The sequence below is a fragment of the Octopus bimaculoides genome, chromosome 25 (genome assembly GCF_001194135.2).
Source record: "Octopus bimaculoides isolate UCB-OBI-ISO-001 chromosome 25, ASM119413v2, whole genome shotgun sequence".
NCBI lineage: Eukaryota > Metazoa > Mollusca > Cephalopoda > Octopoda > Octopodidae > Octopus > Octopus bimaculoides.
The window spans coordinates 22,737,614-22,737,971 of record NC_069005.1 but is presented as its reverse complement, the minus strand read 5'-3'; the positions used below and the strand labels follow the sequence as shown (position 1 = coordinate 22,737,971).

General features: G+C 30.7%; 1 protein-coding gene across 1 annotated transcript in view; it reads left to right on the top strand.

Moving 5' to 3' along the window:
• The window catches only part of LOC106867435 (harmonin), a gene marked incomplete at its 5' end in the record, with an annotated part of 38,500 nt that overhangs the window by 14,031 nt on the left and 24,111 nt on the right, over nucleotides 1–358 (top strand). Inside the window, one exon of the mRNA XM_052976838.1 lies at nucleotides 222–278. Within this exon, the coding sequence (XP_052832798.1) occupies nucleotides 222–278 (57 nt within the window). The remainder of the gene's footprint in view (nucleotides 1–221; nucleotides 279–358) is intronic.

Below are 358 nucleotides of genomic sequence, written 5' to 3'. Positions count from 1 at the left end.
TATATATATATATATATATATATATATATATATGAACTAACAACAAATTCTACAACATGATAGTTGGATCTGGTAGAAATAGCATTGAGGCTTTCATGCTGATTGGTTGCTCTTGTTGTTGTCATTGTTACTGTAGTAGTTGTTGTTGTTGTTGTTGTTGTTGTTGAGTTAATCAAGTGGTCTGTTGTTGTTATAGTAACCTTACATGTCTTCCATTCCAGGCTGTTATGTCTCTGAAAACTTCACAACATCTTCTGCTGCGGGTTAGAAAAGGAGCCGTAAGTATTTTCTATGTTTTACTTCAAACACATGCACACACATAGAAATGCATATATATATATATATATATATATATATA